The sequence below is a fragment of the Indicator indicator genome, chromosome 24 (assembly GCF_027791375.1).
Source record: "Indicator indicator isolate 239-I01 chromosome 24, UM_Iind_1.1, whole genome shotgun sequence".
NCBI classification, from domain to species: Eukaryota; Metazoa; Chordata; class Aves; order Piciformes; family Indicatoridae; genus Indicator; species Indicator indicator.
In genome coordinates this window covers 343,894-357,569 of record NC_072033.1, presented here as the reverse complement: position 1 = coordinate 357,569, position 13,676 = coordinate 343,894, and the positions used below count along the sequence as shown (strand labels likewise).

At 50.8% G+C, this 13,676-nt stretch overlaps 1 protein-coding gene across 2 annotated transcripts in view; it reads left to right on the top strand.

Annotated features, from left to right (window-relative positions):
- NDRG3 (NDRG family member 3) overlaps positions 1-13,676 on the top strand; it is a 40,263-nt gene that overhangs the window by 16,824 nt on the left and 9,763 nt on the right. For both annotated transcript variants that reach the window (XM_054392006.1, XM_054392004.1), the window contains 6 exons: positions 8,089-8,194; positions 8,873-8,993; positions 9,324-9,386; positions 9,689-9,749; positions 12,135-12,221; positions 12,753-12,809. In XM_054392006.1, the coding sequence (XP_054247981.1) occupies positions 8,089-8,194; positions 8,873-8,993; positions 9,324-9,386; positions 9,689-9,749; positions 12,135-12,221; positions 12,753-12,809 (495 nt within the window). The remainder of the gene's footprint in view (positions 1-8,088; positions 8,195-8,872; positions 8,994-9,323; positions 9,387-9,688; positions 9,750-12,134; positions 12,222-12,752; positions 12,810-13,676) is intronic.

Genomic DNA, 13,676 nt, shown 5'->3' with positions numbered 1-13,676 from the left:
AACGGGAGCTGTTCTCAGCAGCACTGAAACATTCTGTCTGGGATATTGAGCATTATCGTTCTGCTTTGGACAATGGGTTCTTTTGTTCTCTCCTTCGAAGCACGAGAGTGAAATTAATTACAACAGAGATGTTTTGGTCTGGAAAGCTGTTTTTTAATGCCTGATAAATTAGGAGCTATACTTTATTAAAACTGGTGTCACACTGAAGGGCTGGGTTTGCCTTCTGCTGGCATCATAGCAACAAATGCTGGAAAGCTGAAAATCGTTAATGTGGAATTTTATTTTGGAAAGTTTTTTCATTACTCATTTTCTTGGGAAGTTCTTCCTCTGCTTTCTGTAATGCTGCAGTGTTTGGTTCTGGAAAGCCTTTGCCAGCTGGCCTTGGACTGAGACATGACTTTGGTTGTAGAGGTGTGAATACAGCCCTTCCACGGGGGTTGCTGCAGCATTACTTTTGCTTCCTATATGCTTGTGACATCAGTGTGCTGAGGAGGCTGGTTATGCAGATGTGGTATTTGAAGTTCCTGTGCTTTTTTTTGTTCCTGTCAGCGAATTTCACAGGAAAGCAATGTCTCTGCCTTAGAGAAAGGCATTTGCCTCCTTGCAGCTTTCAGAAGAGTCAATGGTATTTTCCACTGATGGTGACTGATCTGTTCCTATTCCTTACGCAGCACCCATCAGTGGCATTGCAGAGCAGTTAGTGAGTAAGTGCAGTGCCAGTTGCAACTCAGCGTAACTAGGCTCTGCTCTAGTTCCCAGGGACATGGGAGGTTTGGAGGCAGAGAACATGGCCCTGCTTTCTTTGGGAGGTTTTAAGATTTTCTTGGTCTTCAGCAAGATACTGAAAAGTAGTTTAGCTTTGAGTTTTCTCCAGGTTTCCTTTAAGGATTAAGGTGATCTGAGGTCTGACAGTCACAAATATTCTCAGACTTGCCTGTGTATTAGCAGAGTTAGATCTTCCCTCTGTAGGATCCAGTTTTACAAAGGCTGTGTCTCTGCAGGTTGTGGCACCCTGAGCCCAGTGTCCAGGGAGAGGAGGAGCACTCGAGGCACCAGCCTGCTCTGTTTGAAGCCTGATACTCTACTGACTCAAATGTGTGCAGGAAAAAATCAACCTGCTGCCAGCCTTGGGCAAATGAAAGCTGATCTGCAGGTGGTTGGAATCACCTGAACTATTACAGGCCAATTGTCCTGCTGTAGCTGGGGAAGGGGACTTTACCCTCCGAGCAGGAGTACAAAGCACTGCACACTAAGTGTGCTGAGTGCCTAACTCTGACCTTGGATACTGGACTTGGAGTGCAAGAAAACCATGGCTTCAGCTGCTTCTTGGGCAGGACAGGAGATGGAGAAGAGCTTCTTGCTTCATCTTGCTTCATCTCCATCATACAGATGTGGTCATTAATTGCTTATCAGCCTCAGTGTTGTGTGGCTGTAGGAGCTGGTGGTTTGGGAGCACAAACCCAACCTGTCAGCTGTATTCATCTGGCTGCAGAGCCAGTAGCTGTTCTCTTGCCTTTTCTTTCTGGGATGGCGCAGGGCATTGAAGGGCTTACAGCTACTCCCTGGGTCTGTCCACCACTACCAAGTGCCTTTGAACTGGAACACACATGTTGGTATGTACAGCAGTAGGCTGGGCGTTGCTCAGCAGCATCTTGGTGCTTTTGTGTAACCAGATTATGTACCTCTTGCTGCTCTTGTTTCTCACCCAGTATTTCGCTAATTTAAGACTTAATCCAATTACACAAAGTACTAGAAACCATTGCCTGCTTGCATAGATCATGATGGGTTTTCTATTAATAAATTTCTCCTCTGTATGGAAATGAATAATTTAGTTCAAGATGTTGCTTTACTTCTGGTTTGGGCTTGCTTCCCACACAGCCGGCTCCTGCAGCTCTACTGTTTCCAAAATAGCTTTGCACAGAGAGGAGGTGGGAAGCGCTTAACCAACTGCATGAAGGTTGGGCTGGTGTGATGGGAAGAGTTACCAGGTGCTGATGCTTTACAGTCCTGCTGTATATTTCTCTTGGCTTATAGGCATAGTTTGTGTTGTTGTGGCAGTAATGTGTAGAAGTTTGAGGGCAGCTGTTGCAAAGAGCAGGACAATGAAATCTCTGCTTTAATCTGCCCATAGTTAATGGCTAGGATGTTGCCCCAGGAACATGCTGCAGTGGTTTCCCACCTGTGCCAAGGCTGGCAGAGATGACATAAAGCAAACAACAGCTGTAGCTGCAGTATCACTGGGGAAGGGGGAAGCTGGAAGCCTGACCTGAGTCATCTGCCTCTGCTCCACCTCACAGCAAAGCAGCCATGGCAGCTCTCTCTGCCTTTGATGAACCAGGATCTGGCTATCCTTAAGCCGAAAGCTTTTGCGGGGTGTTTGTAGCTCTCTGTTAGGTACAGGCATTCAACAAGCCTTAGGAGACTGGAACAGACACCTTGCTGCTCTGTGTTCTGTCAGGTCTGAATACAAACCCCATATAGTGAAGGCATTTCACAGCTGCATTCTTCCTTGTTGGTCTCCAAAGAAAAATCAATTCTCGGTTTTTCCAGGGAATTAATTTTGAACTTTGAGCAGCTTTATATTTGGTGTACAACTCCTCTGGTAATACCAGAAAAGCAGCTTAGTAAATGAGTTGTGAAAAGCACTGGTAATGTGAATCCTCATCATTAATCTGTCCCACTGTGAAACAAATGGTTTACTTCAGACTTTAATGACTTCTGACGCTTAACTCTGGATCACACTGACCTAGACCTGGAATTGGGACTGCTGCAGTCAGCACCCAGGTACCTCTGTGTGCTGCCTAGGAGTTTCTGGAGCTCAAGGCACTTGTATCTCTGGAGCTGCTGGTGAGTGCCTCATTCCTTCCCTGCCCCCCCCACCCCACCCCCCCACCCCAGATGGCTTTTCTTAGGATGGCCTCTGTCAGTGCCACTGTCACTGCTTCTGTTTCTGGTGAAAGGCAGGGGGTGGCAGTCAGAGATGTTTTCCCTTACTTGAACCTTTTGCCACCTGGGCATGTGCCCACTTGTTCCATAGTCAGTCCCACAGTACATTTAGACTTTGGCAGTCATAGTTGGGTGTGTGTTTTCCTGTCAGTTTAAGAAACATTCAGGGATGCTGAGGCCAAACGGGATAACATCCCACCCTGGCTGGATCTTCTGCAACCCCCGAGCCAGGAACACCTCTCAGCAGTCCCTGCTTGTCTTTAGTGTTTTAAAGCTGCTGTTGGGTTGTGTCTCATCATGTTCTGGTGTCTGAGCCCTCCTGGTTCACACACGTTTACTTTTCTAAAGCTTGGGGCTCTCTGACTAAGAGCAGCAGTTCTCAGGAGCTGGGCCCATAAGAGCCAGCAAAAATCACCAGGTTGTCAGAAGTGGGCACTAGCATTAGTGACCTTTCTCTGGCTAATGTTCTGCCCACCCCCTAACTGGAAGTGCATCTTACCAACCCAGGTAAGGCCAGGGGGTGCCTCTGCAGTGTGTGAGTGCTCACAGTGCTGCCCTTCCACCCCGAGGGGACCTCCTCTGGCTGCAGGGTCACCTGCTTGGGTTTCCTGATGTCGTGGGGCAGTGAACCCAGCCCTGCCCTCCTGCTCACAGGTTGCCATGAGGGCAGAGTAATGAGGAAAGCACTCTTATCAGTGGCGCTTCTTAGCAAGCCAGTCTGTAACAAGAAGCTGCACCCAATATCGCAGTTTTGTTCTGTTCCTGCCTCTGGCTGTTGTATTCTTGCCTGAGATCACAGAAAAAGGTTGAGATCCCTCATGGTGGACATTGGCAGCAGAACACTAATACCTAGATACAGTGCAGAGGAGAGAGTGGGTGCAGGAGGGTGTTAAATGTAGTTTGTGGTTTTGATTTGGCTCCAGCTAATGCCAGTAAATAACTCAGGTCCCACTCAGAGTGAAATCCCATCCTAGACTGGAAATGGAGGTTTTCTCTGTAATTGTCTGAGTGAGTGCCCAAAATGGTGGTCAGAGAAGCCACAAGGCTGGGAGACAGAACAAGGGTAGGAAGCTTCAGCTGCTCTGAGTCAGCTAGACAGATGTGGCTGTGTGACATGACACCAATGCTCTGTTTTAGCTGCAGCCTTCTGTGGAGGCCCAGGGAGGAGAAGCCTTCACTGATGTGATTTGAGAAGGAAACCTGTTCAAAGCAGTGCCTTCAAAGAGCTGCTCTGTGATGGCAGCCAGGATCCGGAGCAGCATCCTTGGGAAAAAATGGAAAAGTCCAAGCCATTGAAAACTTTACTGGGTTGCACTCCAGATTCAAAAGAACTGCAGAAAAAGGGAGAAGCTGATTGAAAACAAGCAGAGGGCAAATGCCCACCATCTGTCACAGCAGGCAGGAGAGGGTGCAGGGAAGCCAGGAGGGACGCTACTGAAAATGAAAGAACATTGCCCAGAATGCTGGAGAGAATGGAAAAGTTTGCAGACTCTCCAGGCTGAGTTTATGCACAGAACAAAACAGGCAAATGGAGGTTTGAGAACTTACTTGCAGCCCTATCAGAAAGAGTCGTGTGAGGGAGCCTGGAGCCTGCTGCTGACTGCTCAAGCCCCAACAGCAGCCAGGGAGGATCTAGCCAGAGCAGGAAACACTCAGGTGAGCTTTTTTCTTGCAGGCTTGCCACAGAGCAGCTCACAGAGGTTACCCTTCTGGAGGGCTCCTTGTGGGGAGTCAGCAGAGTGCTTGTTGCAGAGACTGTAGAAGTTCTAAGATTCATACTTCCATGGCCTGGAAGTATGTCAGCCCAGGAGCTCTAACTGCATTAAGAAATAGTTGAGTTGTTAGGTGAGAGGGTTTGCTGCCCTGTTGAAGCTGCCGTTGTGCCCCTGGGCTGCAGAGCTTCACCTATAACAGTTCTGATCCCAGAGGACTTCTGGCAATTCCCTGGCCAGCAGCAGCAGACTGATTGACACTGGCAAGGGCCGCAGGGCTGAGTGCTGTGGGTGAAGACTGGGAACTGGTCAGCATGGGCTTGTGAGGGAAGAAGTCCTGCTCTGCAGAGCTGCTGGAAGCAGTCAGTAACCGTGTACATAAAGGCAGTTCAGCTGCTGCAGCCTACTGGAGCTTCCAAAAGACAAGTCCCCTTACCAAGAGAGGTTCTAAGACATGGCAAACTTGGTCTGCCCTGGGCAGTCAGAACCTGTGCTGCACACTGGGTGAAGCCATCCTGCAGCAGGACAAACAAGGGCAGGCTCAAGACTGAATGTGGCAAGGGATGAGTGAAAATGTCAGCTCAGGGCTCCTGGATTTCAGCAAAGCAAAATCAGTTCCTGTTTATCAGGAACAGAGAACAAAGCCACCTCATTGTGCTGCCCTACAAATCCACCACACCCATGTGACTGCTGCCAGCTTCTCGGTCAGGAAGATCAGAGCATGGTGGGGCAGCCTTGGAGAACAACAGGATGGTCACAACGAAGTTGCTGTCTGAGGAGTGCCCAGACAATGCAGGGCACAGCAGGGGCACCTGGAGGGAAGTCATGTCACTGCTGTGGGAACAGGGTCAGTTCATCTTTCAAACCAAGGACCAGGGATCTCGTGACAAACCAAGGTACAAGGTGGGGAACAAAAGGGTTCTGCATCCTGCTTGCTGAAAAGCTTTGACTCTTGGTCACAGAGTGAGCAAGTGCCAGAGATTGACAGAAGGAGGCAACTGTCTGCTGCTCAGAAGAGAAAGGTGTCCTGAAGAACACCCCTCCAGTTCAGGAAGTCCCTTTTAACCTACAGGTTGTTAGAGGTTGGAAAAATCAAGGGAAGCTGTTGGAAGCTGTGAGTGTTTGAGGTGGTATCACTGAAGTGGTATCACTGAGGTATCAGTGCCCACATGCTCTCTGTTCCCTCTCCACAAGCACCTGCTTTTCAAGTCAGGCTAGGAGGTCTGCTGGACCTTTGGTTTCACAAAGCTCCTGATCCTTCTCCATCAGTGCTCCCTTTGTCCATGCCCTGAGCCATTCTATGATTCTATGACATGAAGCAAGCATGTTTGGCAAGGCCAGAGAGTGCAGCCTGCAAAGCTGCCGTCCTCCCTGCACCCATGCAGTGCTCTGGGTTTGGACCAAACCCACTATGCTGGGTTTGGAAGAGCAATGAGGCAGTAGTGATGTAATGAAGTACCTCCCTTCAGCCAGTTGAAGGTAGTGGTTGTGTCATTGCCATCCCTGTCATGGGACTGGAGCTCTGTACTGAGCATCTGCCTCATGCTGCCCTTCGGCTTCGGTGCGTGGGAGGGAGCTGCTTTGGAGAGCAGCAGCTGACAGGGAAGGAAGCCATGTGGCAATGGTGTGACATCTCAAGATGATTTTGCTCTTTCCAAACATAGGTCAAGATAAAAACCCTAAAGCTTCAGGGCAAAGTTTCAAAGAGAATAAAATTCACTGGACAACTGGACATAGAATTAGCTGTAGGGAAGCTAGGGGTCAAACTCAGTCTGCTCTCTGCAGGCAAGCTTGAAAGAGAGGCAGCATGGGGTCGTGATGTGTGGCTGGAAAAGGGAACATAGAGACCCTACCTCAGATGTAGGGAAAACCCTTTAGAGTGGGAAAAGACTCTAACCAAGCAGAGAAAGGAACCTGCTTCTCAGGACTGGGATTTCCACTTTGCTGGGGAACTCCAAAGAGAAAAGCAGCAAACCCTAAAGCAGTCCCTATTTAAGGTTCTGTCACTGTACAGGGCAGAGTAAGAAGTCTGCAGACTTAGCATCATAAAGGTTTTAAAGTGCAGCTTGCTGAGATTTGTGAGAGAGGGGACTTCCATCTGCAGTGGATGTTCCCTGTATTGCAACCTGTGCTGGTTTCCAGTGGTGACATGAAAAACATCCTCTCCATCTCCCCCAGTCCCAGCTTACAGTCTGCAGAGTCCAAGGAAGTGGAAGAGCAGAGACTGAGTTTTAGTTTAAGAGAAATTGTTCCTTCTCTCTGCTACAGAGCTAAGTCTGAAGCTCAGCTTTGGAACTGTGGCACTCTGAAGCACAGTGAGGTGCCTGAGCAGCAGCTCTGGAGAGAGGTGGGGTTCTGGTTCTGGGACCTTGGCCACTGCTCTCCCCAGCTGACGTGTGCAGTAAGCTCTGGTGGAGTCCCAGCACAGACTCTGTGCTGCTGACTGTTGTTACCATCAGCAGCTTTTGGGCTGCTTTCTGGGCTTTTCTCACAGTTTGGGCTTTGTGCTTCTCTTTGTTGACCTTTTGCTGCTGCATATAAACCCCTCCATAGTCCTCTGGAGGTGAGATGGCCTCATGCTCAGGGCAGGATTGTTTCTTCTCCCACCCCTTATGCTCCCCTTGGGCTCTGAGCTAGAACCAGCATCTGCTGAAGCTCTGCGAGCTTCTTAAGTCACCAACCTAGCAAAACCATAACAGAACAGGTAGCTGGATAGTTTCCTGCCAGATCAGTGAATTAAAGCTGGTCATGGAAGGGACCAACAACTGCTAGAGCTGCCAGAGCCTTGCTGAGAGCTCAGATGCTTAAGGAAGAGCAGCTGGGGGTTGCAAGCTCTGGCTGCTTTGGCACTGACTCGGCTCTTCCACAAGTTTTCTGCTCTGTGTTTCCAGAGTGCTCTGGTCCATGGTCCCCAGGGGCTGGGGCAGCTGCCAGCCTCTCAGGCATGGCTGTGTCCTCTTGCAGCAGCTTGCCATTGGACAGGACATTTCCAGGGGTGTAGGTTAGAGGCACACTGGAAAGAGACTTGTGGGCTGTGGGTTGGAGGGAGAGGAATTCCAGCTGGGGAATGAGGGCTGGATTGGGGCAGAGGAGCTGCATTCATGGTGCCATGAACACCTAGAAACAGATGGACACGTGACACCCAGCTTCTGCTGCAGTGCAGCAGCATCACTAGAGGCCATTGAAATAAGATCTGGGTCACAGGAGGACACAACCCCAAACCCTTCACACATCCATGCAACAGCAACCTGCTTTGGGCAGTGGCTGGAGTGAGAAATCTGACAGACCTGCGGGTTGCAAGGCTGTGTTGAGACACCAGCTGTGGATGGTAATAGTAATGTTAAAGCATGGATGAGGCCTTGCTGCTGGCCCTCAGGGCTCCCTGTGGCATGGGCAGCACACATAACAGAGGCTTCCTCTCTCTCTGCAGGAACATGACATTGAGACCGCTTTCGGAGTGGTGCATGTCACCATGCGGGGCACAGCCAAGTGGAACAGACCTGTCATCCTTACATACCATGACATTGGCCTCAACCGTAAGCCCTTGCATTCCCAGCACCCTGGAAAAGTGCTTAGTTGTGGAAATTTGCTTTTGAGTGTGGGGACCAGTGGGCCTGGCCTGGTGCTGAGTCAAGTCCTTCCAGGGGAAAAAGATAAAGGTCTGCAGGAGAGACTGAGCATACAGCGTGTCCCTGTCTGCTCCAACAACCCTGGAAAGATAGCAAGGTGGAAATAGGTCCATCCATGAAAGTGCTCCAGCTGTTCTGTGGCATTGTATGTGACAGAGCTGCCACAAGGCATCTGTGCCTTGGCCTTTGGGCAGGTGAGCAAGTCCCTTCTAAGGCTGCAGAAGCATTGCAGAATTTCTAGCTGGCTCAGTTGCTCTTTCCACATCTTTCCACCCAACATGCAGTCTGAGTCTCACACAGGTGCTCCTCAGTGTGTACTGTGAGAACTCAAGTGCTGCAGGGCCCTCTTTTCCTCGGCATGCATGCTGGATGGGGTCATTTGTCTGCTTGTCTTGCAGCTGTGGCAGCTCCTTTGCCAGGGCTCGCTGCTCGGTTGCAGTCGGAGTGGCACAGCAGCAGCCAGCAGGGCAATTGGGCTGGTGCAGCCAGCAGGGTAGTTGGGCTGGTGCAGGTGTGTGCTGTGGAGAGTGGACTGCAGTAAAACTGCAGGAAATGGCTCATGTCTTTTTGTTTTTATTGTTGTAGACAAATCCTGTTTCAATGCATTCTTTAACTTTGAAGATATGCAAGAGATCACTCAGCACTTTGCTGTGTGCCACGTGGATGCACCAGGCCAGCAGGAAGGAGCCCCCCCCTTTCCCTCTGGGTAAGAGCTCCGCAGAGACCCTTCCTGTTTCAGGAGTCACTTTGGGCTGAGCTAGCACCCGGTTTGAGCCAAGTGGGACTGCCAGGCTGAGGCAGCTTTCAGGAGCAGTGGAGACTGAAAAATGAGGAGGCTTCCCAAGGGACATTTGGGAGCTGTCCTGTCACTGATGAACTCCATGCAGTTGGTTGCAATACAGCAGCAGCACTGCCATATAATCACTGGTGCATGGTCAGGTGCTCCTTGTCTCTCCTACCTTGGCTAGAACTGGAAGGTAACTTCTGTGAAGCTGTATTTGGAGGTGCTCTGATTTCAGTCTCTCTTGGTATTCAGGTACCAGTATCCCAGTATGGATGAACTGGCTGAGATGCTGCCTGCTGTTCTGATGCACCTGAAGTAAGTCAGTGAAGGAAAATGCAGCGCCCACCTCTGACTCTGCTTGCAGCGTCTGATGAGCTCACTGATTTTTTTCCAAGAGGCCTGAGCATCTCCTAACCTGTGTAACCCTGTCTAGTTCTTATTCTGGCAATTTTGTCTGCCACAGGAGACAATTTATGGCTGCTGCATCATTGCTGGGTCATTCTGACAATGAGCCATAAGTGAGCAACAGGATGCAGAGAAGGGAGAGGCTTTGCCTCTGGGGAAGCTTTGGCTGTGAGTTTGTTAGCCCTGCTGATTGTGCAATGCCTCTCTTTCAGCCTGAAGAGCTTCATTGGGATTGGATTGGGAGCTGGTGCTTACATCCTCAGCAGGTGTGCAGTAAGTATCTCTTCGTCTCCCTGGTACTTACAGGAACTGTGGTCTTCCACTGATCAGAGAATCTGTGGGTCACTGGTGCCAGCAGCAGTAATTACAGCTGGCCTGCAGGGAGCCATGGGAGAGATACTGCACATCCAGGTGGTTAAACAGGAGCAGCCAGAGTAGGTCTGAAGCTATGCCAGACATGGAAAGATTGTAATGGGATGACTTGGAGGCAGTAGAGCCTGTTCTGGGGAGGAGGTGCTGAGGAGGGTCACAGGTGAGGTGCAGAGGAGGACGCAAAGATGACAGAGGGCTGGAGCACCTCTTGTATGAAGGCAGGCTGAGAGAACTAGGACTGTTAAGCCTGGAGAAGAGAAGGCTCCAGGGAGACCTTAGAGCTGCATTTCACTATCTGAAGGGGACCTGCAGGAAAGCTGGGGAAGGCTGCTCAGAGCTTCTTGAGAAGCTGGTTGGGGCTAGGAAGAAAACTTCATGGGTTTTTTTTTCCCTGGCATAAGAAATGTTGAGGTTGCAAAGCAAGCACAGAGAGCCCAGGTTTTAAAATGGTGTGGCACAGCTGAAAAAAGCATTCCCTGAGCAGGAGATCAGTTGGGTTTTTTGGTCAGTAGTAGAGAGATAGTGAAGGTTTTTCCTTTGGCCTTAGAGTGCTGTGTCCAGCTCTGGGGCCCCCAACACAAGAGAGACATGGACCTGCTGGAGAGGGGCCAGAGGAGGCCACAAAGATGATCAGAGGGCTGGAGAACCTCCCCTATGGGAACACGCTGAGGGAGTTGGGGGTGTTCAGCCTGGAGAAGAGAAGGCTCCAGGGAGACCTTAGAGCTGCATTTCAAGATCTGAAGGGGACCTGCAAGAAGGCTGGGGAGGGACTGTTCAGAAGGGCCTGTGGGGATAGGACGAGGGGCAATGGTTTGAAACTGGAGCAGGGGAGGTTTAGGTTGGACATCAGGAGGAAGTTCTTCACAGTGAGGGTGGTGACACTCTGGAACAGGTTTAGGCCCCAGCCCTGAAGACATTGAAAATCAGACTTGATGAGGCCCTGGGCAGCCTGATCTAGTTGGAGGTGTCCCTGCTGCCTGCAGTGGGGCTGGACAAGACGCCCTTTGAGGGTCACTTCCGACCCAATGCAATCTGTGAGTCTGTGCTGGCTGTTAGGAATATCCAGTCTCCTGTCTCCACAAAGACTCATTGCACTGCTGTCTGCTCTTTCCAGTGTTTGTGACCCCAGACAGTTGATTTGGTGAACTGCTGGGCAGCAGCACTGCTGAGGAGTGTGCTCTGTCCCTGAAAGGAAGGAGATTTTGCACTCCAGCCTTTGATAAGAAGGTGCTGGCTTTGTCTTGTACATTTCTCTCATACACAGGGTGTTTATAAGGATGTGAAATCAGTGAGGGTGGTTTAGCAGACCAAGAATTTGCATTTTCAGAGATAGTGTTTAGAACAGTACAGAAAGCTTCCATTCTCAATATTGAGGGCAGAGAGCTGCTGGTGGTTCAGGCTGTTCATGCTTCTCAAAGCCACCATGCAGCTGCCCCTGCTGCAGAAAGTTCCCTGCTTCCCATTTCCTGCAGTCAGGGTTGAGCCTGGAGCAGTGTGAGGCAGTTCCTTGCCTTTTGCAGCCTTGCTAGAGAAGAACATGCAAATAGGCCTTTGTCCTCAGCTCAGTGCCAGAAAGCCCTTGCCGGGCTGCCTGGACTGCAGACAGTTTCCTGCTGAGAACATAGTTGTTCCCTTCTGTTCTCTTGGTGGTCTCTGTACAATGAGCAGAAGAGCTGCTGTCAAATCCCAGCCTTGGAGTGAGCCTGGACCTCAGAGTTCTCTGGTTGTGGTAGGTTGCTGGGTTTGTGTTTGCAAGCAGTTCTCAAAAGTATTTTGTACCCCTCCTGAGGTAAACTGCAGGCTGCTGGGGATGCCAGGGAGGAGCAGGGGAAGGGGTGGCTGCAGGCTGGGTTCAGCCCCTGTGGTTGGGTCTTTCCAGGTTTCTACTCAGGCTGCAGGCACTTATGAGGCCCGCAGCACCAACTCCTCTGCTATTTGCTAAATCATTTCCTCTGGGAGACTGCATCTTCCTTGAGAAGCAGACGGAGCTGCTCTGCAGGCACAGGAGTTTGCCCAAGTCCTTCTCAGAGGTGCAGGATTAGAGCAGAGAGTTACTGCCCATGGGAGCCTGAGCAGGACCTGCAGCTGCAGCAGAGCAGAGGTCAGCAGGAGACACCACTAGGGCGTGCTGGGGCTGCAGGTGCCGGGTGAGCAGCTGGTCAGTCTTTGGGCCAGGCTCCAAAAAGGCCTCTGCTTGGCTGCACAGAATCAGCTTGGACTGTGCCTGCGGCTGCCCGAGGTGTGGGTGAGGCAATCTCTGAGTGTCCCTGTGCTCTGACCCTACAGCTCAGCCACCCCGACCTGGTGGAGGGACTGGTTCTCATTAACATTGACCCATGCGCCAAGGGCTGGATCGACTGGGCAGCATCCAAGGTGAGGGCCTCCTGCCCTGCACATCTCCACTCCTGAGCTGTGTGGAGAGCAGGAAGAAAAAGGACAGAGCACAGGAATTGCCTGATTTGTGGCAAAACCCATCCAGTCTTGTTTGCCCCTGCTGTGCTCAGTCTGGGTGTGGTGTGGGCTCCACCAGAGGAGCAAGGGTGGGTGTGATCACATGTGAATGAGAAGTCCTGGTGAGCTGCTTGGAGATGAGTGGCTGTGGAGCACTCAGCTTCCTTCAGCTTTAGTACTGATGCTTGCAGGCTTCATCTGGCTGGGCGCTGAATGGATCTTCTAATTACTCTGTTGTTCCAGCCACTTGCAGTTGTTGAGGGTTCTGGGTTTCTGGATGGCTATTGAGTGTGCACAGAGGTCTTTGGAGCCTGGCATGCCCCTCATGAACTCCAGCCCTTTGTTTCTTATATTGCTTGAGTAATTTCTTTACATTGAAGCTGCTTTGACATTTATAATGACTCTGCATTTTCCAGTTCCTCTGCCCCCTCCTCATTCACGATCACTCTCCAGTTTTCAGGCTGGACAACCAACATAGTGGACATTGTCCTCGCACATCATTTTGGCCATGTAAGTACCCAGCCCCTGCACCTGTAGCTGGAGCTGGAACTTCTGCATGTATCTGCTCTTAACTAGCTCAGGCCCATCAAAGGAGGGTTGGCACAGCTAGTACCATCATCAGATTCACATCAGGCCTTGCACTTTGGGGAGCATGTGTGTCCTCAGGCTTGCCCTAACTGTCTCCAGGCATGCTGAGGAAGTAGTGTCCCACACACTTGTGCTGCAACAGCTGTTTTGTGGTGCCCAGTCTGCAGTGACAGGTGACAGTGTTTACGTGGAAGCACTGGGTAGAGCACAGATCAGCTTCGAGTTCACAGTGGCATGTGTCCAGATGTTGAACTGCTGCATTCTGCTCTTTGTCTTCTCCTTCAGTTTCAGAGGAGGCAAAATAGCCCCTCCTGAAAACTCTGGGGACAGCAATGCCTGTGGTTTGGGATTGGCTGAGTCCCACCCAGCCAACTTCCTGGGCTGTGCCTCACACACGCTGTATGTGACATGCAGCAGATCAGTCCTTGACCTGAGCACACACATCAGCACTGGAAGGAGTTATAGAGCTTCCTCCTTAGAGCACATGCTGATTTCTTCCTGCTTTCAGACCCCTTCATTCTGTGCAGTGCTTGCAGGAATCCGCTTCTGCCTCCCATTGGAAGCAGATTCTTCACACAGCTGGCTGCTGGGACTCAGTTTTCCACTGGTGCCTGTCTTGGGGCTTTGCTACTTTGACGTTAAGCATAGGCAGGAGGTGTTCCTGAAACAGTGACTTGTATCTGCCTAAGCATTGCTGAGGCTTGGGAGCTAACTTCTCCCACCTGAAGGAGCCTTTGTGCTCCTGCAGCAGCAGGTGGAGGTGTAGCCACGCTGCTGAAGCGCAGCGCA